The following is a 24611-nucleotide window of genomic DNA, read 5'->3' on the forward strand; positions in this document are numbered from 1 at the left end:
TTAGCTTAACCAAGGAAATAAATGCATACGAAAATTTAACCAGGGAGATTAAGAGAGTCAATGTTTCAGGTTGAGTTAAATGAATTTTCAAAAAGGGGGTACAATTTCGTAATGGTTCGGCTTACTAAATTCTCTGTCTTAAAAAATCAATTTAAGAAATAAAACATGGAACGTTCTGATTAATTCTGAAGTTAACATGAAAATTATCTGAGATGAATTTTGTCTGGAAGCCCAAAGTAGAAAGTTGTGTGGCCTGCATCTGCAAAGCCCAAGGCACTGTATGTATGAAAGGAGGCAGGAAGGGGGCTCAAGTTCCACTTCTTGCGTGAGCACTGCCTGAGTAGCTAAGAGGAAGCAGGATGGCTGAGAGAACAGCTTGCGTGGAAAAGGGTTGGTGCATGGAGACAGATAATTGCCTTCTTCAAATGTCTGAAGCAGTGCTGTGTGGAGAGAGACTGTTTTACCCAGAGCCAGGACTAATAGGTAGATTCCAGCTCATCATCAGGAGACACTAAATCCAGTTTTCTGTTCAAATATGGCAGGTGATAGATTCTGTGTTTGTAAGCCTTTCAAGCTCTAAAGCATTCAGTCCAAGGCTGTCTGACCCTCTAGGACAGCCTCAGAAAAAGGGAACATTCACTTTAGAGCTTGAGCCCTACCAAGCCTTGCACTCAAGTCACTGCATCCGTGAATTGGTGACCACATACATAGCCTGTTTGGCTTGTGCTGCTTATTCCATGAAATGGGTTTCTGATGACTCTGGGACTTTGGAAAGGGGAAGATAGGCCTTCAGTAGGCAATGGTACATTTCACTGCAGAAGGGATTTTCCTGCTCTTTGGAATATAGCTATTGACCTGTAAGACCATCTTTTCTCATTTAGAATTCTACGAAGACTTTAAGAAATGTTAGATTTTTCTCCAGGCACGGAGGCACTGAGAGACACAGGAATAGCTTCTAGAGACATTTCAAGTACTAAAGTTACACTTGGGGAAGAAGGATACATTAATTCCCATTTGGAGAGGAATGATTTTTGAATATAAGAGATTTAAATCATAACTGTGGTTTATAACTCATAAAGGGTAGACTTGGATAGAAGGATATGTCAAGAAAAGCATTTTAAATTGCAATTTTTGTTTCCGTGAGAAAAGTGCTCTCCTTGTGGGGAATAATCTCTTTTTGTCTGTTGATTTCTTTTTAATATGTAACAATAAGTGGTATTGTGGTAATTGTGGATTGTTCAGCTATTAATGCTATTTACTGAAACGCATTTTAGAGAGAACATTGTTTTCTAAAGAAGCAATAAACAACAGTTTTTCTTTTGTTTTCCCATGGAAAAAATATGCTTTGGTAGGTATTTGTGGGCTAAAGAAATGTTAGCAAAAGAGAAGCTTTTAATAATAAGACATTAAAACAAAATAGCTACCATTTTCCTGTGTGCTGGAGTCTAGTTGAACACGTGCAGCATGATCCCTTCATCAAGACCCAGTGCCTGTGCCACCTATTTGCTTCCCTTCCTTGGTTCCCATGGCATACTGGCTGTCCCCATCATGCGGGAGCCCTGTGCTGTTGGTGGCCTCACTCTTAGCTATGAGTAGCTCTCCCCTCCCCTAACAGGTCATTGCTGGAAGGCAGGGGCTGCCTCAGAACCTCACAGCAACTAACATGATACCTTCAACCCAGTTAGCACTTGAGAATTTCAAATGATCCCGGAAAATTAATATTTTAATAAGATCATGAGTAACTGTTGCTGTTATTTAATAAAAATAATAATTATGAACTTTGGAATTTACAAAATGCTTTCAGATACAGTCTCCTTTGCCCTTTTGAAGAGTACAGTAGGGCATGATGCATTTTCATTCCCATTTTACAGATGACGAAATTGTTGTTCGGAAGGTAAGGTATCTGCCCAAGTTCAGATAGCAAATTAGTTGTATCTTTTACTGGAATTTTATCTTTAAAGCCCTCCTCCTCCTATTTCCTCATTAGCTCAAAAATCTACACTTAAAGCACCTTCGTTTAAAAAAAAAAAAGTTGTTTTTAAGCCCCTAAAATGAATTTTGTTATATGTACATTAAAAATCAAAATGTAAAATAAGTATTCCTAGAATTTGAAGCAGCAAGCCATTTGTCCACCATTTAGAGGTCGATTGACCTCTTTGCTTTCTGCCATGGTGAGATTTGTATATGATGGGCTTTTCATCATAGGATGGGCAGGACAGGGGTAGTGTCTGGTTTGTGGGTATTGCTGCTTTGCTAGTGGATCTGGCCTGAGATTTCTCCATAAGCAGGTTGATAGAGCTGGCTTCCTTTGGGATTGTTCTGTCAAATTTCAGCCATTGTTGAGAGCTCTTTGTCTAAACACGAATTGTCTAAATGGGAGGGGTGGGAGATTGTCATTCTAATTCATCCAGGCCTCCACCCACATTAGAGGGATGGTCGGTAGAATCCCAAAATTGAATGACCACAGGGTTGCCCTCTCTTTTTTTGCAGAACACAAAAATGTTGAGAGCTTCAGTTTTGCTGCTTTGTGCAGGTGGAGTAATTTTGCTTGTAAGAAAATAAACTAGAGAGCATGCATTTTGTGTTTTCTTAGAATGAAAAGAATGGATAATAATCGTATTCTAAAATTAATCTCTTTACTGATATGGGAACAAACCAGAAGTTGTGGGAAGTAATGAACAGAAATCATTTCTTGTTGTTAATCTGTTCTTGGGCGTAGGCTGGGAAACATCCTGGCAAAAGTCAGTACCATGAAGCAGACTCATTTTCACCCAAACCTGAGAGCCAGGCTTCCCGATTTCACCATATGAGAAGGAAGCATGTTTAAATGCATGGGACACGCTAGTCTGTGATGGCATTAGAAGCCCTGAGCTTTTTTTTTTTTTTTTTTTTTTAGCAGAGTTGAAATCACAGATAAATGAGCACAGAAGCCACAGAGAACTGGTATATGTTCTCTAGTGTTCATTTTCAGGGAAGAATAGGAATCTTAATTTGTTGCTGGAATCCTGGTAAATTTCTCTTTTTTCCCCCCATAAGATCTTTCTAATGCATTTCCCCTCACCGCCCCCAGCCTCCTCACACAATTCCACCCCCCCTTACCCCCATGCCCAGTAATTTCCTAAGAATATGGCTTTGGTGGAAGACCTGTCTTTATTTTGAAGATAGCATTTATGAGCCAGTTCCTTCATCTGATAATACTTCTATGAGAGTAGGAGTTACGTGTTTATTTTTGGAAGCATATTTTTAAGCTGAAGCAATCATTTGTTGACTTCACTTGAAAGTATAGTTTTAAAAGGTATTATTTGCATTTTTAAATGATTATTAGGTAAAGTGAGTGAGATGAAAGAAGAATTCATGTTTCAAAACTAAGTAAGTCCTCAAAATAGTGCTGTGCAGGCCGGGCGCCTTGGCTCTTCCCTGTAATCCCAGCACTTTGGGAGGCCGAGGCAGGTGGATCACCTGAGGTTAGAAGTTCAAGACCAGCCTGGCCAACATGGTGAATCCCCATCTCTACTAAAAATACAGAAAATTAGCCGAGCGTGGTGGTGCATGCCTGTAATCCCAGCTACTTGGGAGGCTGAGGCAGGAGAATTGCTTGAACCCGGGAGGCGGAGGTTGCAGTGAGCCGAGATTGCGCCACTGCACTCCAGCCTGGGCAACAAGAGTGAAACTTAGTCTCAAAAAAATAAAAAATTTAAAAAAGTAGTACTGTGCACTATATATGAGGCCCATTATTCACGAATATTAAATGGTGCTTCATTGACCCTGAATTAACATTTTCCCTTCCTGTAAGGAACAGGACCATGCTTGGGTTTGTGTTTAAACCTTGCTGATAACTGCAGTTTTGGCCTTGATTGATGCTGTCCTCCGTGTCTGTTAAATTAAAAGATTGAATGATGATCTCTTGGATCTCTTTTCTAAGTTTTTATGGTTCCAAAGGAGTAAGTTAAATACCTTTGTTACCCAAATTCAGTAGTGTTGTGTTTTCCCTACTGTTTTTTTCTACTTCATTCTGGGGTAACATAGTGTGCAGTTGGGTCCTAATCTAGATTCCAACATTAGAATGAGAAGATTATTTTACTTGGCATCATTGGCAGTGTCGATTAAATCTTTACTATGCCCTTGTAGCCATGACCTTAAGCAACACTTGACTGTGTTAAGTCTGTGGTTTCACCCAAGTGAAATTGGGTGAAATTTTCTAGAAATATTCTAAGAAGAATGTATTTCTAGCAGATTCATTCTTGAGACAGTGTGAATAATAAACCTGGGAAAAGTATAGTTTCCTGACTCTGCAGTACCTATGTTTGTGTGTGCACATTTGAGTCATTTTGGCAATTCTTACCTTAATATTTACTTACATGATTATGCACAGTACGTGCATTTTACTTACCCTTTTTTTTTTTAAGATGGAGTCTCACTCTCTCACCCAGGCTGGAGTGCAGTGGTGTGATCCTGGCTCACTGCAACCTCTGCCTCCTGGGTTCAAGCAATTCCCTGCCTCAGACTCCCGAGTAGCTGGGATTACAGATGCCCGCCACCATGCCCAGCTAATTTTTGTATTTTTAATAGAGATGGGGTTTCACCATCTTGGCCAGGCTGGTCTTGAACTCCTGACCTCAGGTGATCCACCCACCTCAGCCTCCCAAAGTGCTGAGATTACAGGCATGAGCCACCACACTCAGCCACCCATCCTTTTATCTGTGATGGCAGCGACCCTGTTTTTGCTTCTGCTAGAGAATATTGTAAAGCTGTAGAGGAGGGGGTGGAGGAGACAAACTGAGACACTTGGCTCAGTTTAGCCTCTTCTAAGACAAGCAGCTGGGCACCTCAGAAAAATATTTTAGTATCCTGCTACCCCAGCCCTCCCTCATCCCCAGCCCCCAGTAACTTTCTTGGTGCTGTATAAATGCCTTTCTGTGTAGACTTATCCCTGAGCTTTGGTCATGAGGCCTGATCTTCTTTTGGAGTGCTGTACCAGCATCTAGCACTCAGAGCACCTTACACACATGTCTGATGCAACTGAGTCGCTTCCACTGTTATCACTTACTGGCAACAACTTGTTGAAGCCCTCATTTGCTAAAGTCTCATTGTGAGGATTTAATAACTGTTCTTGAGCATCTGCATCAACCTCATTAAGCCAGCCTGTTGTACAAACTGTAATGGTGTAGATTTGAAGCTTATCAGGGTCATGACTAAGACAGTCATTACATAGTCAGGCCATGGCATCTTCAAGGCACTATTGGTGCAGCTGGTAAGTCAATTATCTCCATGACCCTACAACAGTTTTCCTCATCTTATGGAATTATAAATGTGCCAGAATTTCCTAATAGGTTTGCCATCTCCCTGTCAGTCTTCTCAGTGAGCTGTGAAGTGCCCATTATAGGAAGCACACGTGAAAGACAGCAGCCCCTCTTGATCTGTGGGCTTCAGGCAGGGTGTTGTGTTGGTCAGAGAAAAGGGGCTTTATGTTTTGTTCGTATAGCAAAGGACTTGGGGCTGAGCTGATTCATGTGATGGAGAATCATTTCTTTCTTAGAGGCCCTGATCTCACAGCACCTTGAGCATCCTTGCAGAAAGCACTCATTTGCTGCTGCAAAAATATATTGCAAAAAGGTTGCTCAGGGCTTGTTTGCCACCAAACAAGCTCTGGCTCTGGCTTTCTTCTCACCAAAGAAATAACATTTTAAACTCTGATAAAATAGCATTTCCATTTTAAACTCTGATGTTCTCCCTAAGATCAGGGACAAGACAAGGATGTCTTTTCTCACCACTTTTCAACAGTGTACCAGAGATTCTAGACAGGGATATTAGGTAAGAAAATGAAATAAAAGCCATTCAGACTGGAAAGAAAAATGAAAGATATGTATATTGACAGAGTATATGATCTTGTATTTGGAAAACCTCAAGAAATACACACACACTTAAAAGGGAAACCTACTAGAACTAATAAATTATGTAAGATTGCAGGATACAAGATCAATATATAAAAATCAACTGTATTTTTATACAACAGAAATGGACAATTTGAAAATGAAATTAAGAAAGCAATTCTATTTACAATAGCACCAAAAACAATAAAATACTTAGGAACAAATTTAACCCAGGACTTGCAAGATGTATACACTGAAAACTGCAAACCTTGCTATAGGACATTAAAAACTACCTAAATAAATGGAAAAATATCCGTGGATCAGAAGACTTAATATTATTAAGATAACAATGCTCCCCAAACTGATATATAGATTCCATACAATCCTTATCAAAATTTCAATGGTGGTTTTTGCAGAAATGGAAAAGCCGATCCTAAATTTCATATGGAATTGGAGGGAATCCTGAATAACCAAAGCCATCTAGAAAAGGAACAAAATTAGAGAATTACTAGTTTCCTATTTCAAAAGTTCCTAAAAAGCTAAAGTAATCCAAACAGTGTGGTCCTGGTGAAAGGTTAGCCATATAGATCAATGGAATAGGATTGAGAGTCTAGAAGTAAACTCATAAGCCCATAGTCAGCTGATTTTTTGACAAGGGTGCAAAGACAATTCAGTCGGAAAAGAATAGTCAATTCAACAGGTGATGCTGGGACAACTGGATACTCACATGCAAATGGATGAAGTCGGACTCCTACCTCACACCACATACACAGATTAACTCAAAATGGTTCTATGTCCTAAATATAAGAGCTAAAATGGTAAAACTCTTAGAAAGGAAAGGACTAAGTCTCCATGACCTTGTATTTGCCAATAGACTTTTAGATATGAAACCAAATATGCAAGCAACAGAAGAAAAAATGGATAAATTATCATTCATCAAAATTAAAATCTTTTGTGCTTCAAAAGATGCTATCAAGCAAGTGAAAATACAACCCACAAAATATTTAAAATTATAGATCTGATTAGGGCCTAGTATCCAGAATATATAAAGAAGAATATATATCCAGAATATATAAAGAAGTCTTACACAGCCAGGCACCTTACACAGGTGGCTCATGCCTGTTATCCCAACACTTTTGGAGGCTGATATAGGTGGATTGCTTGAGGCCAGGGGTTTGAGACCTGCCTGGACAACATGGTGAAACCCCACCTCTACCAAAAATATGAAAGTTAGCCAGCCGTATAACCTAGTCTCAAAAATAAACAAATTAATGAAAATTTAAAAAATTAAAGAAGTCTTATAACTCAGCAACAAAAAGACAGCCCAAATAAAAAATGGGTGAAAGACATATACTGAAACTTCTCCAGAGAAGATATAAAAATGGCCAAGAAGAACATGAAAAGATACTCAGCATCATTATTCACCAGAGAAATTCAAATCAAAACCAGTCACCAAAAGGTAGAAACAGCTTAAATGTCCATCAACTGATGAAAAGATGAACAAAATGTCATATATCAATACAATGGAATATTAATTTGAAGGAATTAAGTATTAACTAAGAAGGAATACAGTATTATGTGCCACAACATGGATGAACCTTGAAAACATGTTAAGAAAAAGAAACCATACACAAAATGCCATATATATTGTAAGATTCCATATTCTGAAATATCCAGGGTAGACAGATTCATGGAGACAGAAAGTAGACTAGTAGTTGCCAGTTACTGGGTATATGAGAAATGGGAAACAGCTGCTTCATTTTGGTATAGGCTTCATTTTGGGGTAATGAAAATGCTCCCAAATTAGATAGTGGCTACGGTTGCACAATTCTGTGAATACACGAAAAACTACTGAATTGTACACTTTATAGGGTGAATTTCATTATATATGAATATATATCTTGAAGCTGTTACCAAGAGAAAGAGACAGTTTAGACAGATTAGTGACTTATCAACTTCATTATAAAATAAAATTCATGTACAGTGTTCCTTAAATAAGTAAATCTATATCCCACATTTTCTGAAGCAGAAGAGTCCATCTTCATCTGTGTAAAGGCCAGCCAAGTTTTTCTTTATAGATAAGCAGTTATAAAAAAATATTCAAGGTTCTCCTTTTGGGCTTGAGCATCACAGTGCCTTTTCCTGCCATCTGTCCACTTGTTCTGTCACTCCTGAAATCCTGATACTGTGCAAATGCTCAGAACAGCTCCCATGGCCTCAGGAGTTTGTTGCATGTTTCCCATTCCCTAAGGCATGCGGCTGTCAAGGAAATGCAGTGACTTCTTCATAGCAGTTCTGCTGGCGAGAAGTTCTAGGTATTGTGTTTTATTTGGTTTTGTTTTTTTTTAAGACAGGTTTGCTCTCTGTCGCCTGGGCTGGAATGCAGTCTTACAATTACAGCTCATTGCAGCCTTGATGTCCCAGGCTCAAGCGATCCTCCCACCTCATCTTCCCAAGTAGCCAGGACCACAGGAGTGTACCATTACACCTGGCTAATTTTTTTATTTTTTGTAGAGGCAGGGTCTTGATATGTCACCCAGGCTGGTTTTGAACTCCTGGGCTCAAGGGATCCTCCCGCCTTGGCTTCCTAAAGTGCTAGAATTGTAGGTATGAGCCACCATGCCCTGACACTAGGCAATTTTGATTCTCTAGGTGCAGAACCCAATTACTCTGTCCTGTAATATTTCTCCTGGCTTTCGTAACATAGCTGTACTCTAAGAAGTCACATTGTGTACAACACTTGTTAAAATCTCTGCTTTTTTCCCCCAGACAGATGTACCAAGTTAGCCATTTTAACACATAATGTAAAGCACATACCACATATTTGGCCCCAATCATGAAAGTAATTTTCAGCTTTGTCCTGCTGTCTTTTTATTCTCAGTGACTTTTCTGGAAATGAAGTATTGGCGCCGTGCTCTGCTGTGTGTGTGTGTGTGTGTGTGTGTGTGTGTGTGTGTGTGTGTGTGTGTGTGTGTGTTTAAAGGGCCATGTTGATTTGATTTATTTTTTAATCATCAGAAGCCAGGTAGCAGCTTGTAGTATGTAAAGTATGTCCTTGTGCCCTAAGCTGAAAGAGCAGAGAGCCACTAGCAGAAATGAGAGAAACAGGCCTTGTAGCTTTGAGGTCTCTTCAAATCTGGTCTTCTGGTAACTAAAAATTTCTCATCACTCAGCATTTCTGAACTTTTAGCAGGTGGGCAATAACTAATACTTAAAAGTATGTCTACAAGTACTACAGGATCGTGGCTGTCTTCTTCATTGTTAAGTTTAAATTATATTCATATTTAGTATGAATGTATTCCTCTGCATTCACATTTTTTATAATTAATTATCCAAGTATAGAATGAATCGTATCTTTTTGTTAGCCAGATTACTGGGATAAACATCCCAACCTTCCCCTCTTTACCAAATAAAAGAGCTTTCCTATAGAATTTCCTAGGTAAAAGACAGGCATCTTCTCTAAAAAACAGTGATGAATTCATCTAACTGTGTAGTGTTTAGTTTTCTTTAAGTAAAAAGTTAAATGAGGAATTGAGTGATTTTTTCATATGCAGATTTTATTTCTTGATGATTGTGTCTGGCCTCGTGGAGGGACGGAGTGACTTTAGGTGGAATAACCGGATCTGTTTGCTCTTGAGAAGCAGGCGCGAGTCCACGAAGGAAAGGCAGGGAGACAGATGGCTGCCTATTGTGTTACAACCATCATCTGCTGGGCCCTGAGCAAATATTAAGTGAATAATATATATGTAATTGGTGTGAAAGTACGATTGCAACATTTCTAATATGGTTTGGAGGATGGCTACTTCTTGAACATTTGTGTTTTATAGAATGCTATGTTGAAATGTTTTTGTTTTTAGGGTTAATCCATTTTAAACTGCTTTAAAGTGAACATTTTTCCCCCATTTTGACACCACTGTGCAATATTTTGAATTGAAATGGTCTGTAATCGCCCTTTTTTATTTTCCATAACAACATGAGCACTAAATTATAGCTGTGCAATTATGTAAACAATGGAAATGCTTCCAGAACGAATCCTTCCTTTTAAATTTTCATTTTGTGTAATTGTTGGAAGGTTTGGAGCCATAATAAACAAAATTATTTTACACATTTATCGCTCTAAAGGTCAATTATAAGGGAACTAAAGAAACAACACTATGCAAAATGAATAAACCAATTTCTGTTGCCATCACCATATGTTTTTCTTATCACTTATGGTTTTTCCAGTTACTGTGTACATAGCATTCAATTAAAGCGATTCATTTACCAGGCTGAATATGGTTTGTGTTTATAGAACTGTGCTTTAGAGGAGAGGAAACAACACGCCTCTATTTGAATTACCTGATTTTTTGCAAGATCAGTGATAAGAGACAGATGTTCTCACCAGTTACTTTCTCATAACCAGAATCTTTTGATAAGCTGCAGATTCACAATTATCATCTTAGTGATCTTTTCACACTCAGTGTATAGTATGCACTTGGACTTTTAACCAGAACAAGAGAAAAATACTAGTTTGGTGATCTGTTCACTATATTGCAACATTTTGCAGGATGAATTTTAATTTCTTTGAACAAAAGCATGTGAAAGATCTTTGTCAATGTGTCATATGTTCAACTCTCAAGAATAAACCTCATTTTATTTTAGATTCCATATATCATTGAGCCTATTGTTTAGTTTGTGGTTTAGTCTATTTAACATGTAAAAAAAGAAACTAATTCTTGCTATAAAACTAACTCGAACTTCTTTGTATTAAGTTGTAGAACTCTTTAGAAAAATGAATCCTAGAAAATCTAAAATGATAATTTTCCTGTTTTTCTTTCAGTATCTTCCTTGTAAAACACTATGGCTAATTGCCATAAAGCTTTGTTAAGGGTGTTGCTTGAAAGCACTAATTTCTAGAGCTTTTGAATTTCTGGGATAACGTGCGATCTAAGAGGCTTGTTTGTGTGCCGCCTTTGAAATGTCTTAAACTATTCTTTCTGTAGATCAGCAAAATAATAGTTCACTGAATTATACAAACTACACCTATAAAGTAAATTTTACAAAGTAAAACTCTTCAGAGTCCTTCTCTTTTTGAAAAATAATTATTTACTTGCTACTCTACTTACTTCTTTATGGCTCTTTTCATTTTACAAAGGCATATGTTCTTATCTCCTATCCTATTACATACAACTCCGTAAGGGAGTATCATTCCATTTTATGAAAGAGAAGCATGAAGCTCTGGGTATGACATGATCTGCCCACAGTCACATAAGGCTTTGAACCTAGGCCTCATGGCTCAAGTTCTAGAGTTCTTTTCACCACGCCAGAGTGCAGGGCTGTTTCTCACTAGCCGTCTCAGTGGAGGCAGTGCTGAATAGCATTGAATCACACAGTAGAAAAGATGGCCCCTTTCCTCCTCTCTGCAGGTCCTTGTGATACTCTCAGGTAGGCCAGCTGGAGTTGAGAGAAGAATTTCTCTCACACCACCCTGACATTGCGTTCTGTGCTTGTATTTAACAGGGAGAGCTGGTCTCAGACCCAGAGTCTTCATCAGAGGATGGTATTTTTAGCAAAGTTTAGCAGCACTGATTACTGTCATTGTATTACCTGAGTTACTTTTTACTTACGAGAAAGGATACACAAGTTTTTCAGAATAATTGGGCCATTATTCTAAGTGAAGTAACTCGGGAATGGAAAACCAAACATTGTATGTTCTCACTCATAAGTGGGAGCTAAGCTCTGAGTACGCAGAGGCATAAGAATAATACAGTGGACTTTGGGGACTCGGGGGGAAAAGGTGGAAGGGGGTGAGGGATAAAAGACTACAAATTGGGTACAGTGTTTACTGCTTGGGTGATGGGTGCATCAAAATCTCACAAATCACCACTAAAGAACTTACTCATCTGACCGAATAGCACCTGTTCCCCAAAAACCTATGGAAATAAAAAAATTAAAACATGAGTCACTTTGAAAAACCTGTTAGGCAAGTAATGTTCACTTTGGACAGGGAGATGGCAAAAGGCATGAGGGTTGCACGTGAATGACTGATGTCTGAGAGCATCATCCTGTCCCATGTATATATAAAGCCCTGGAGGCTGTGAGGAAGGTTTCAGATTTTTATTATATTTTCAAAGACTCCTGTTATAGCTGTGTCTTAACGTATGGTGGGGAAGGTGAAAGAAGGATTCTACTGGGTTAGAAATGAGTGGGGCATTTTGTGGATGTCCCGCTATTGGGAATATGCAGCGGCTCTTCTTTGAGTACCACATGGTTATTCCTAATTTTAAAATGTTATCACAAAGATACAATCTTCGAGTTGTTCCACTTCAGTGTGGAGAAGCAACATAAGCAGGCATATGGCCATAATTTGGCTGACTGGTCATATAGTTCTCTCTTTAACCCCCCCATTTACCCTCCCCCAGTGCTGTCTTCGGCGACTTCACACAGGCGCTGTGTCTCCTCAGGGCGCTGTCTTACGTGGGTGGCAGGGTAGGGTAGGCTAGCCATCTGTTATTTTGCCCTGTCTTTCCAACCTTCTTGCTCATAGTAGCAGGTTCCGTTGAAGTGATTGGCTGAGGTCCAGGGGGTGAGGGAGCCATGTGACTTTGTCTCAGCTATATGCCTATCTGCTGTCTGTACTATCAGTATAGCAACTTAGTAATATTTTTTGAATGTCCCATTTTACAGATTGTTGCCTTTACACATACAAATCTTACGACGCAAAATGGATTCATTTACAAATTGTGGTGTTATCTTGTTAAAGGATTTAGTTCATAATTCCCACAAATTTAGCCTAGAAAAGCATTTTTTAATTAAAACTCTAAATTCCAGTGGTGAAAATGGACTTATTTGGTTCAAGTATGTGCTAAAGATTTTTAAAGCCCACAAGCCTCAGGGTTTAGTTCCACATCTCAACAGATGGAATTAACACAAACATAACAAAGTTAACATCATGGTTGTTTGCATTATTAATCTTCAAATGCATGGCATTCTGCTACCTTGCTAGCCAGGTTTGCACGAATCCTTTCATTGCAACATATGTCAACAGAAATGTGCTTCCATCTGCTGCCGGATAGCTTGATGCCTGATATTCCGAGACAAGGCCCAGCACAATGAGTACCTCTGTGAGTAATTACAGGTGTGTGGTGAGGAGCCTAGGGCATTAATCAGAGGCTTAATTATGAAAAAGGTGGATCTTTTGTTCCACTCTTGGATCCTGAGTTTACCACACACTTTCTAAACTGCAGCATCCATCTGCTCGGTCCCTTAGAATGTTTGCCTTGACTGATATGGACCTTAAAGTGTATCAAAGGACGTGATTAAAGCAGGCTTAAACATTAACCTGGAAGAAGCATTGTTCATGTTTTTTTCCTTCCTTCCTTCCTTCCTTTTTTACTTACCTATTTATCTGTTTATTTCTGATGTAGGAAAAAAGTCTGCTGAAATGCTAAAACTTTAAATTAGTACTTGCTAAACTATTTACCATATGTGAACTCTACTAAATTAAGCATTAAACAGTAATTTTAAGAATGTAAATATCAAGATTTGTAGAAACTAAGACCCATGTAAGAAAAAAAAAGTCTTAGGAAAAATGGTTTGTGAACACATACAATTTTTTTTAGGAAGATAAGTTGTTAAATGAGGTTATTTTTATGATGACAGACTTAACATGTTAGAATTTAGCATGTTACTACTGCTTTGCTCTAATGTGATACTGATAGAATTAAATCAGGATTATTTTTAAGGATTTTTTAGGTAACCACACTGAAATCTAAGAAAAGAAACTAGGATTGTGTGTGTGTGTGTGTGTGTGTGTGTGTGTGTGTTGCTTCTTACTCTTATATTGAGACTATAATAGGTTGTATAAGTCACATAACTATAGTATAGTCATGTAACATTTCAGTCAGTGGCAGACCACATATATGATGGTGGTCCTGTAAGATTATAGTGCTGTATTTTTACTGAACCTTTTCTGTGTGTAGCTGTGGTTTGATATGCAGATAATTTCCATTGTTTTACAATTGCCTACGCTATTCGGTATAGTAACATGTTGTGCACATTTGTAGCCTGGATGTGTAGTAGGCATCTACCATCTAGGTTTGTGTAAGTCACTCTATGATGTTCACAAGATGATGAAATTGCCTAACAACACATTTCTTAGAATGTATCCTCGTCATAAAGTGACACGACTGTACTTCAGTGTGTGTTTTGATTAATGTACGTGGCCAACAGCTGCATAAGTTTGTGGTTTGTGGTTTTCTTACTAATTCCTGTTACACACACACACACAAACACACACATACACACACACACACACACACACACTTGCACAGATGGCTTCAGAGACGTGGCCTGGCCATGGATGGCATGAATGCTGTCCAGTGGTGGACCCCTGATCTGCCACAGGCAAGAATTAGATATCTGCTTCAGACCAGAGCTGGGGGGTGAGGGGCCATCCAGCCATCAATGAGAGGCCATTACAGACACAGGAACACAAGGTATCTGGGGCAGATGATGCTCTTCACACTGCACTCTGTGCAAAAGGCTGCTGTTGCACTTTGTACTTGCACGGAGATCACACATACACTCAGAGCCGTGCTGTTTCCATGACCTTAGCATTTCACTGATTACATTACCTTAGCACTCTGCATATTCCCATTTCTTAACACATAAAACTATCTGAAGAGTGAAATTTTCCATCTCTTTGCCTACTTTAAGATATCTTAATGTAACTGTGCTTTAACTGTGGCCAATTGAAAGCTAAAGACAGGACATATGTTTTGTTTTAGTGATAGGTATTTGAGGGTTTTAATTATGTATTTACCTCATTACTCCTGTAGCTTGTCCAAGGAGACTACCTTTACATGGAAGACAGAGGAAATGTCTAGTCTCAGAGCCATGATTTAGATTTTGGAAAATTCATCTTACAGCTTGGGGTCTCCAATCTCACCTTTAAAATGGGTACAATAACCCTTGGAGTAACTCTGTTTCCAATATCTCTTTCACTGAAAATTTTCTGTGATCTGTGCTCTCTTAGATTATTATACAGTGGTCATATGTACCACTACAAACACTACTTCGGAATTTTGTGTTTGAACATTACAATTGTGTTTTCTTATCTTCCCTTTTAGGATATCTTAAATACCATCATAAGGCACTGTCCACCCCGCTTTTTCTCCCTGGGTTTTCCTGGCTTCTCAATGCTGGTGGGGGACTTCATCATGGCCGCTGCCAGGGTCCTTAGCACAGACATGTTGACGGTGAGTATGACAATGCTCAGCATCCCAGCTCCCAAGAGGCTTCACAATCGCTAACAAGGTTCAGATTTCTCCACTCCTAACAGGTGTTGACTCATTAGTGCAATCTGAAACTGGGCTCTCAGGGTAGATACCCTGGCAGCTGATGTGTGAAATTGTAGGATAAGATGACACACTGGTTTTGGAAAGGCGTTTCATCAAAAGGCCAAAGTGTGAGAAATCATATCCTCACTAATATTTCAGCACATTTACACAGTCAGAAGCAGGACTTGTCTCTTAGAATATTATTAGCATTTTCCAGTAAATGGTGACACAGACATAAATGTCTAAAATAGAGAGTTTTAAAATGTACATTAGCAGTAAGATTTTTTTTGTTTTTAAACGTCTCATAGAAAATATTTTCTTAAAATGTTAGAACACTAAAATCTTAACTAGAAGTGAATATGTATTCTCTTAATAACATGCCAGAATACTTTGACAGAATTTTTGTAATAAAAAATTAGAAGTGAACTAAATGATCAGTAAGGGCTACAAAAAAAATTATTTTTACTCTCTACATTTATCTCTACTACTAAGGCAGTATCTTTTCTTTCCTTTTTTTGTTGTTGTTTTTCAAGGGATAGGGTCCCATTCATTCTCTGCCTGGGCTGAAGTGCAGTGGTGCTGTCGTGCCTAGCTCACTGTAACCTCAAGTGATCCTCCCACCTCAGCCTCCTGAGTAGTTAGGACTGCAGGTACATGCCATTATGCCTGGCTGATTTTTAAATTTTTTGTAGAGATTGGAGTCCCTCCATGTTGCCCAAATTGGTCTCAAACTCCTAGCCTTAAATGATCCTCCTGCCTCAGCCTCCAAAATGTTAGGATTACAGGTGTGAGCCACTGCACATGGCCAAAGCAATATCTTAATGCCTTTTTGAGAGAATACTGTTATACATTTAAAGTTAAAGGGCCTTTTCCATTTGTGCTCTATAAGCTGTTATATATTCAGAGTTATTTTTGCCCCTTCAAATGGTATAAATAAAATTAGCTTTACTATTTGCTAAGCATTGGTGTCGAAATCAGTGTTGCCATCCAACAACCTAAATCTTGTTTGATAGGAGATTACTTTTTCACTTACTTCTTCTTTGCAGGGTAAATTCAAACTTCAAGCCCTTGGTTTTAAATTAAATTGTTTAAAAATACTTCCTGTAGCTGGTATTTCATGTTGGTGCTTTCACACACTAACTTTTTCTTATAAAGATAAATTAGAAAACAAAGAGAAGTGAAAAGAGACAGGAGCAAAAGGGAAGAAAGGTAAAAGAGAAGAAGAGGCCAGGCATGGTGGCGTATGTATAGTCACAGCTATAGGAGACTCAGGAAGCTGAGGTGGGAGAATCACTTGAGATCAGGAGTTTGAGTTCAGCCTGGGCAGCATAACAAGACTCCATCTCTTAAAAAGAAAAAAAAAGTAGAAGAAGAAAAATGTTGAATTTGTTCAACTGTGGCCTTATCATAAAGAATTATGACAACTTTTCATACTTCATTATTTCTGAAAAATTTTAGGATAATCTCAAAGAATTTTCAAATGTATTTTAACCATTCACATCAACTTTGAAAAAAATTACAAGATACGAGAAGGGAAATCATACTTCTTTATTGAAATACTCATTTTTTTTAATCATACTTAAGTTCTGGGATACATGTGTAGAACATGCAAGTTTGTTACATAGGTATACATGTGCCATGGTGGTTTGCTGCACCCATCAACCCGTCACCTACATTAGGTATTTCTCCTAATGCTATTCCTGTGTTAGTCTGCTGAGAATGATGGTTTCCAGCTTCATCCATATCCCTGCAAAAGACATGAACTTACTCTTTTTTGTGGCTGCATAGTATTCCATGGTGTATATATGCCACATTTTCTTTATCCAGTCTATTATCGATGGACATTTGGGTTGGTTCCAAGTCTTTGCTATTATGAATAGTGCTGCAATAAACCTACGTGCGTGTGTCTTTATAGTAGAATGATTTATAATCCTTTGGGTATATATGCAGTAATGAATGGGATTGCTGGGTCAAATGGTATTTCTAGTTCTAGATCCTTGAGGAATCGCCACACTGTCTTCCACAACGGTTGAACTAATTTACACTCCCACCAACAGTGTAAAAGCATTCCTATTTGTCCACATCCTCTCCAGCATCTATTGTTTCCTGACTTTTTTTTTTTTTTTTGAGACAGAGTCTTGCTCTGTCACCCAGTAGCTGGGACTACAGGCACCCACCACCACGCCCAGCTAATTTTTTATGTTTTTAGTAGAGATGGGGTTTCACCGTGTTAGCCAGGCTGGTCTCGATCTCCTGATCTCGTGATCCTCCCACCTGGGCCTCCCAAAGTGCTGGGATTACAGGTGTGAGCCACCATGCCCGGCCTATTGTTTCCTGACTTTTTAATGATTCTAACTGGTGTGAGGTGGTATCTCATTGTGGTTTTGATTTGCATTTCTCTAATGACCAGTGATGATGAGCTTTTTTTCATATGTTTGTTGGCCACATAAATGTCTTGAGAAGTATCTGTTCATAACTGTCACCCACTTTCAGATGGGGTTTTTTTTTCTTTTTTCTTTTTTTTTTTTAACCATATACAATTTTATTTATTTATTTTTAATTTAATTTTATTTTTTATTATTATACTTTAAGTTCTAGGGTACATGTGCACAATGTGCAGGTTTGTTACATATGTATACATGTGCCATGTTGGTATGCTTCACCCATTAACTCGTCATTTACATTAGCTATATCTCCTAATGCTGTCCCTCCCAGCTCCCCCGACCCCATGACAGGCCCTGCTGTGTGATGTTCCCTTTCCTGTGTCCAAGTGTTCTCATTGTTCAGTTCTCACCTATGAGTGAGAACATGTGGTGTTTGGTTTTCAGTCCTTGCGATAGTTTGCTGAGAATGATGGTTTCCAGCTTCATCCATGTCCCTACAAAGGACATGAACTCATCATTTTTTATGGCTGCATAGTAGTCCATGGTGTGTATGTGCCACATTTTCTTAATCCAGTCTATCATTTGGATTGGTTCCAAGTCTTTGCTATTGTGAATAGTGTCACAATAAACATACATGTGCATGTGTCTTTATAGCAGCATGATTTATAATCCTTTGGGTATATACCCAGTAATGGGATGGCTGGGTCAAATGGTATTTCTAGTTCTAGATCCTTGAGGAATCGCCACACTGTCTTCCACAATGGTTGAACTAATTTACACTCCCACCAACAGTGTAAAAGCATTCCTATTTGTCCACATCCTCTCCAGCATCTATTGTTTCCTGACTTTCTTTTTTTTTTTTTTTTTTTTTTTTTGAGACAAAGTCTTGCTCTGTCACCCAGTAGCTGGGACTACAGGCACCCACCGCTACGCCCAGCTAATTTTTTATATATTTAGTAGCGATGATGGAGTTTCACCGTGTTAGCCAGGCTGGTCTCGATCTCCTGACTTCGTGATCCTCCCGCCTGAGCCTCCCAAAGTGCTGGGATTACAGGTGTGAGCCACCATGCCCGGCCTATTGTTTCCTGACTTTTTAATGATTCTAACTGGTGTGAGGTGGTATCTCATTGTGGTTTGATTTGCATTTCTCTAATGACCAGTGATGATGAGCTTTTTTTCATATGTTTGTTGGCCATATAAATGTCTTCTTTTGAGAAGTATCTGTTCATAACCTTTACCCACTTTCAGATGGGGTTATTTGTTTTTATTTTATTTTATTTTTTTACCATATACAGTTTTATTTATTTATTTTTAATTTAATTTAATTTTTATTATTATACTTTAAGTTCTAGGGTACATGTGCACAATGTGCAGGTTTGTTGCATATGTATACATGCACCATGTTGGTGTGCTGCACCTATTAACTCATCATTTACATTAGCTATATCTCCTAATGCTACCCCTCCCAGCTCCCCCCACCCCACGACAGGCTCTGCTGTGTGATGTTCCTCTTCCTGTGTCCAAGTGTTCTCATTGTTCAATTCTCACCTATGAGTGAGAACATGCGGTGTTTGGTTTTCTGTCCTTGCGATAGTTTGCTGAGAATGATGGTTTCCAGCTTCATCCATGTTCCTACAAAGGACATGAACTCATCCTTTTTTATGGCTGCATAGTATTCCATGGTTTCTATGTGCCACATTTTCTTAATCCAGTCTATCATTGATAGGCATTTGGGTTGGTTCCAAGTCTTTGCTATTGTGAATAGTGCCGCAATAAACACACGTGTGCATGTGTCTTTATAGCAGCATGATTTATAATCCTTTGGGTATATACCCAGTGTTTTTTCTTACAAATTTGTTTAAGTTCCTGCTGGGCTTGGTAGCTCTTGCCTGTAATCCCGACACTTTAGGAGGCGGAGGTGGGCAGATCATCAGGTCAAGAGATCGAGACCATCCTGGTTAACACAGTGAAACCCTGCCTCTAATAAAAATTTTAAAAAAACTAGCTGGGTGTGGTGGCACATGGCTGTAGTCCCAGCTACTCCGGAGGCTGAGGCAGGAGAATCGCTTGAACCTGGGAGGCGGAGATTGCATCAAGTCGAGATCGCGCCACTGCACTCCAGCCTGGGTGACAGAGCACGACTCCGTCTAAAAAAAAAAAAATGGTTCAAGTTCCTTGTAGATTCTGGATATTAGCCCTTTGATGGTTAGATTGCAAAATTTTTCTCCCTTTCTGTAGGTTGCCTGTTCACTCTGATGATAGTTTCTTTTGGTGTGCAGAAGCTCTTTAGTTTAATTAGATCCCATTTGTCAATTTTGGCTTTTGTTGCCATTGCTTTTGGTGTTTAGGTCATGAAGTCTTTGTCCATGCCTATGTCCTGAATGGTATTGCCTAGGTTTTCTCCTAGGGTTTTTATGGTTTTAGGTCTTACGTTTAAATCTTTAATATATCTTGAGTTAATTTTTGTATAAGATGTAAGGAAGGGGTCCAGTTTCAGTTTTCTGCATATGGCTAGCCAGTTTTCACATCACCATTTATTAAATAGGGAATCCTTTCCCCATTGCTTGTTTTTGTCAGATTTGTCAAAGATCATATGGTTGTAGATGTGTAGTGTTATTTCTGAGGCCTCTGTTCTGTTCCATTGGTCAGTATATCCGTTTTGGCACCAGTACCATGCTGTTTTGGTTACTGTATCCTTGTAGTAGAATTTGAAGTCAGGTATCGTGATGCCTCCAGCTTTGTTCCTTTTGCTTAGGATTGTCTCGGCTATATGGGCTCTTTTTTGGTTCCATATGAAATTTAAAGTAGTCTTTTCTAATTCTGTGAGGAAAGTCAATGGTAGCTTGATGGGAATAGCATTGAATCTATAAATTACTTTGGGCAGTATGGCCATTTTCATGATACTGATTCTTCCTTTCCATGAGCATGGAATGTTTTTCCATTTGTTTGTGTCCTCTCTTATTTCCTTGAGCAGTGGTTTGTAGTTACCCTTGAAGAGGTCCTTCACATCCCTTGTAAGTTGTATTCCTAGGTATTTTATTCTCTTTATAGTAGTTGTGAAGGGAGTTCACTTACGATTTGGCTCCCTACTTGTCTATTATTGGTGTATAGGAATGCTTGTGATTTTTGCACATTGATTTTGTATCCTGAGACTTTGCTGAAGTGTCTTATCAGCTTAAGGAGTTTTTGGGCTGCGAAGATGGGGTTTTCTAAATATACAATCATGTCATCTGCAAAGAGATAATTTGACTTCCTATTTGAATACCTTTATTTCTTTCTCTTGCCTGATTGCCCTGGCGAGAACTTCCAATACTGTGTTCATTATTTGCCAAGAGAGTTTCCTGTAAAAATGTTGGAGCCCTTCCTAGAGATAATATCACACTTGGTGGTCATTTTCTGTCAGTGTGGCTAGATGGGCTATTAAAGTAGCCTTACAGATACGCAGTTGGCTAATAGTACAGTAGCCCCACTTTATCCTCAGTTTCACTTTCTGATATCAGTTACCACAGTCAGTGGTGGTCCAAAAATATTAAATGGAAGATTCTAGAAATAATTCAGTTTTAAATTGCACACCATTCTGAGTAGCATAATGAAACCTTGAGGCATCCTGGCCCATCCTGCCCAGGATGTGGATCATTGCTTTGTCCAGTGGATCCACGTGGGTATCTGCTACCCACACATTAGTCACTTAGTGGCCATATCTGTTATCAGGTGGACTGTTGTGATATCACAGTGCTTGTGTTCAGGTAGTCTTTATTTTACATAATAGCCCCAAAGCACAAGAATGTCATATTGTTATAATTGTCTATTTCATTATTAGCTGTTATTGCTAATCTCTTACTGTGCCTAATTTATAAATTAAAATTTTTTCATATGTATGTATGTATTGCAAATACCATAGTGTATATAGGGTTTAGTATTATCCACAGTTTCAGTCATCCACTGAGGGGGTCTTGGAATGTATCCCCTTCAAATAAGAGGGAACTGCTGCATATGAAAAATGCTCAAGATCAGCAGGGAAATTCAAATTAAGATCACAATGAGATAATTACCTCACACCTGTTAGGATGGCTTTCACCAAAAAGACAAAAGATAACGTGTAGGCAAGGATGTGGAGGAAAGAGAACTCTTGTACAGGTAAAAAAAAAAAAAATTCTCCTGACTTTTATTTGAATTCATTATAAATTGCCTAGATCGTGATATATAATGTCCATTTATTGTTCCATTCCCTCTGTGATCACTACTTACCAAAATAGTGATTCTTCCTTATTTGAGGCCTCTGACAGAAAAAACTAGAATGAGATTTGACATCACAACCAACACATCCCCAAAGCATAGGTTAAAAACATATTGATATGGATCAATATGTATATTAAAACAGTACATATATCAAAACATTATGTTGTACATACTTTAAATATACAAATTTTTATTATAGTTTAGTAAAGCTGCAAAAAAAGAACACAATAGAGACTACTCAAATCAAAGATGGTATAAAGGTAAATGTAAAGGTCAAATTCACATAAAGAAGTGTTGCCAAGATAGGAAAATAAATAACCAAAGCCTAACCAGAACCTGGAAAAACACAAACTAGAAAATGTGGAGGGAAGGAAATATTGAAATATAAACTTCAAAAAATTCAGAAAGCTTGAAATACAAAACCAGCTTGCAATAAAGAAAAAAGTGTTAGGTTCTTTGAAACTACAATAAAAGAGACATGAGTGCCTTATCTTTTAAGCTTTCTGAAGGTATCGAATTTGCTTGGTCTTTAACACATATATCAATGTTACGTAATATTATATACATTTCTCTTAACTATCTGCCTGAGGTATGATAGTAGGAATAAATGTTACAGCCATGAATCGATTTTTAATTCTGTTTTCAAATATTGCACATGAGTGTGTGGGTTAGTGAATGGTTGGATACTGGGTGTGCTAGTCATACCATTTTTTCCTACACATTTTCATCCCCTTATACACTTTTGGTGGGAAGGTAAATTGGTGCAGCCATTATGGAAAACAGTACGGAGGTTTCTCAAAAAGTTAAAAATAGAACTACCATATGACCCAGCAGTCCCACTTCTGGGTATATATCCAAAGGAACTGAAATCAGTATGTTGAAGAAATATCTGCACTCCCATGTTCAGTGCAGCAGCATTCACAATAGCCAGGATATGAAAGCAACTTAAATTTCTATTGACAGATGAATGGATAAAGGAAATATGGTACATATCTCCAGTGGAGTATTATTCGGCCTTTAAAAAACGAAGGAAGTTCTGTCATTTGCAACAACATGAATGAACCATTTTTCCAAATTAAAGAAGCCAAACTCAGAAAGATAAATACTGTGTGGTGTCACTTATATGTGGAATCTAAAATAGTCCAACTCCTAGAAGCAGAGAGTAGAATGGTGGTTCCCAGGGGCTGTGGTTGGGGTAGGGGGAGATGGGATGATGTTTGTCAATGGATCAAAAGTTTCAGTTATGCAGAATGAATGAGTTCTGGAGATCTCAGCATGGTCACTATAGTTAATAATACTATATTATAAACTTGAAATTTGCTAAGAGAGTAGATCTTAAATGTTCACAACTCACGCATAAAGGAACTATATGAGGTGATATATTAATTCACTTGTTTATGGTAATCATTTTGTAATGTATTTGTATATCAAAACATGTTGTATGTACTTTAAATATACAAATTTTTATTAACTATGCTTTAGTAAAGTTGAAAAAAAGAATCAACACAAAATTAATAAAGTAGCCTTCCAAAATGTTTTTTTAAAAAGAGAATATGAATGAGAATGTGTAAGGGTTACATGAAGGAATCACACTCTGAATGATAGTACTTTCTCGTTTAAACTTGAGGTTAAAATTGTAGAGGAACTGGTGAAAGGTGTTTGGGCTGGAGCACACCTGCTCAGTCAGAATTTTCAGTTAGCACAAGGTAATTTCCAGTTTGAAGTACCCCTGCTAGGTAGGTCTGCCCCACTGAGGCAGTGGGGGAGGGAGATGCACAGATGGCTTGCACAGGTCACCAAGAGATGAGGAGAAGCTTGTGCGCAGCAACATTATTTGTAGCAGCCAAAGCCTAGAGCCAATCCAAATGCCCATCAGCAATAGAACAGATAAATTATGGTGTGTACATAAGATGGATTATTATCTACAATGAAAACACAGGATCAGTTACATAAGACAATGAGTGAAAGAAGTCAGACACGAAAGAACATATACTCTAATTTCATTTATTTAATTGAAAAACCAGACAAAACTGATCTGTGGTGTTAAAGCAGAATGCGGTTACTTTGGGGGAGGGGAGGCTATCATGGGAGGGGCACAAAGAGGACTTCTGTGGGTTGGTAATGATATTCTTCCTGTTGTCTGTCTCTTTGTCCTCGGGGCTCCTTCCTCTGTCATCACTTCTCTCTCTGTGCACTCCACAAAGACGCATGCATTCAGTTCTTCTGAACACATCTCAATTGTTATCCCAGACTTTTCTCTCCTAACCTCAAGACAAGCATTTCAAAAAGTCTTCAGAACAGTAATCTCCCCAGATACTCTGGGGGAAAGGGAAGGAAGAAAGCCAGGTTCATAGTCAAGTAATTTTGGGAAATACACTTCTTCACTTGGAAATTCACAGTGTACACATGTTAAAGGCTTCTGTTTAATTGTGCTTAGCCAAATGTCTCTGCAACATCTTTTTCCCGGGAGTCTTTGATTTTGCCCTTTCACAGTCCCTGTGGCCCTAGTGGAACCTACTTTGGGGACGACTGCTTCTGACCCTTTCAGCCTCCCGTCTCATGCACACCTTCCTCTTCCCTACTCAGCTGGCTCCCTCACCCACCGCCAGCCTGCCTGATTTCTACTCCCCTCTGTGGCCCTTAGCAGCAGTTCGTATTAGGTTTCCTAAACATCCTGAGCAGAACCAATCCTTGCCTCATCCCGTAGAATAGCTCTGCTGTGCTTTATATTGCCTTTTATTTACCTGTGTACTTATGGGAACCAAGCTAGGTAAAAAATGAAGGACTGGGCTCCCATG

General features: G+C 38.6%; 1 protein-coding gene across 3 annotated transcripts in view; it reads left to right on the forward strand.

Annotated features, from left to right (window-relative positions):
* RALGAPA2 (Ral GTPase activating protein catalytic subunit alpha 2) overlaps positions 1 to 24611 on the forward strand; it is a 340962-nt gene that overhangs the window by 159417 nt on the left and 156934 nt on the right. For all 3 annotated transcript variants that reach the window (XM_058432702.1, XM_032142466.2, XM_058432703.1), the window contains exon 25: positions 14981 to 15109. In XM_058432702.1, the coding sequence (XP_058288685.1) occupies positions 14981 to 15109 (129 nt within the window). The remainder of the gene's footprint in view (positions 1 to 14980; positions 15110 to 24611) is intronic.

This window comes from Hylobates moloch, unplaced genomic scaffold (genome assembly GCF_009828535.3).
Source record: "Hylobates moloch isolate HMO894 unplaced genomic scaffold, HMol_V3 SCAFFOLD_21, whole genome shotgun sequence".
Lineage (NCBI taxonomy): Eukaryota > Metazoa > Chordata > Mammalia > Primates > Hylobatidae > Hylobates > Hylobates moloch.